Source organism: Salvelinus fontinalis, unplaced genomic scaffold (genome assembly GCF_029448725.1).
Source record: "Salvelinus fontinalis isolate EN_2023a unplaced genomic scaffold, ASM2944872v1 scaffold_0192, whole genome shotgun sequence".
NCBI classification, from domain to species: domain Eukaryota; kingdom Metazoa; phylum Chordata; class Actinopteri; order Salmoniformes; family Salmonidae; genus Salvelinus; species Salvelinus fontinalis.
Window position 1 is genome coordinate 294,974 of NW_026600401.1, and position 1,472 is coordinate 296,445.

The following is a 1,472-nucleotide window of genomic DNA, read 5'->3' on the forward strand; positions in this document are numbered from 1 at the left end:
CCTGACTCGTCTCATGGTAATAGCACAGCCCCTGCAGCTGTACCAGTATATCCTGTTAGTCCTGGTGTCTTGTTGTCCTGACTCGTCTCATGGTAATAGCACAGCCCCTGCAGCTGTACCAGTATATCCTGTTAGTCCTGGTGTCTTGTTGTCCTGACTCGTCTCATGGTAATAGCACAGCCCCTGCAGCTGTAGAGTTTATCCTGTTAGTCGTGGTGTCTTGTTGTCCTGACTCGTGTCATGGTAATAGCACAGCCCCTGCAGCTGTAGAGTTTATCCTGTTAGTCGTGGTGTCTTGTTGTCCTGACTCGTCTCATGGTGTCTTGTTGTCCTGACTCGTCTCATGGTGTCTTGTTGTCCTGACTCGTCTCATGGTGTCTTGTTGTCCTGACTCGTCTCATGGTAAAGAGCACAGCCTCAGTGTTGGCCCGGGTTCCTATCTGACCTGCCGCCCTTTGACCTCTCTCTATCTTTCTCCTCTATCTGTTTAATAACAACATACTATCAAACAATAAATATTGAGATATATTTTGATCAAACTAAATTTAAAAAACTTCTCTCTCCCTCCAGGCCGTCCTCGGCTGCTGTACCAGCTGGCTGGCGTGGTGCCCTCCCCGCTTCTCCTGGAGCTGTTGGGCTGCCCGCTGTGTGCCCGCGCCCTAGAGGGCATGGAGCTGGACCTGAGCGACCCGGAGGGTTCTAGGGGAGAGGCGCACACCTTGCACGACTTCCCCCAGGGAGGAGAGGGACGCGGCGGCCGTGGCAGGCGCCGGCGCAAGGCGGGGCTGGGGGTAGGGCTGGGGCTCGGGGTGAAGAGGGCCGGTAACAGACTGGTGGAGCTAGGGACAGGATTCAGAGAGAGACTGAAACGCATCGTAGACAGCAAGTACTTCAACAGAGGGATAATGACCTCCATCCTCATCAACACTCTCAGTATGGGGATAGAGTACCATCAACAGGTAAGACTGGATGGGAGTGTACAGTCCTCATTCCCCCTCTCTGTCTCTCCGTCCTGTCTTTAATGGAGTGTACAGTCCTCATTCCCCCTCTCTGTCTCTCCGTCCTGTCTTTAATGGAGTGTACAGTCCTCATTCCCCCTCTCCGTCTCTCCTTCCTGTCTTTAATGGAGTGTACAGTCCTCATTCCCCCTCTCCGTCTCCGTCCTGTCTTTAATGGAGTGTACAGTCCTCATTCCCCCTCTCCGTCTCTCCTTCCTGTCTTTAATGGAGTGTACAGTCCTCATTCCCCCTCTCCGTCTCTCCTTCCTGTCTTTAATGGAGTGTACAGTCCTCATTCCCCCTCTCCGTCTCTCCGTCCTGTCTTTAATGGAGTGTACAGTCCTCATTCCCCCTCTCCGTCTCTCCTTCCTGTCTTTAATGGAGTGTACAGTCCTCATTCCCCCTCTCCGTCTCTCCTTCCTGTCTTTAATGGAGTGTACAGTCCTCATTCCCCCTCTCTGTCTCTCCGTCCTG

General features: G+C 53.1%; 1 protein-coding gene across 1 annotated transcript in view; it reads left to right on the top strand.

Annotated features, from left to right (window-relative positions):
- Positions 1–1,453, top strand: part of LOC129844190 (voltage-dependent T-type calcium channel subunit alpha-1H-like) — a 105,515-nt gene extending 104,062 nt beyond the window's left edge. Inside the window, exon 13 of the mRNA XM_055912613.1 lies at positions 571–1,453. Within this exon, the coding sequence (XP_055768588.1) occupies positions 571–1,022 (452 nt within the window). The 3' untranslated portion in view covers positions 1,023–1,453. The remainder of the gene's footprint in view (positions 1–570) is intronic.
- Positions 1,454–1,472: the final 19 nt, after the last annotated feature.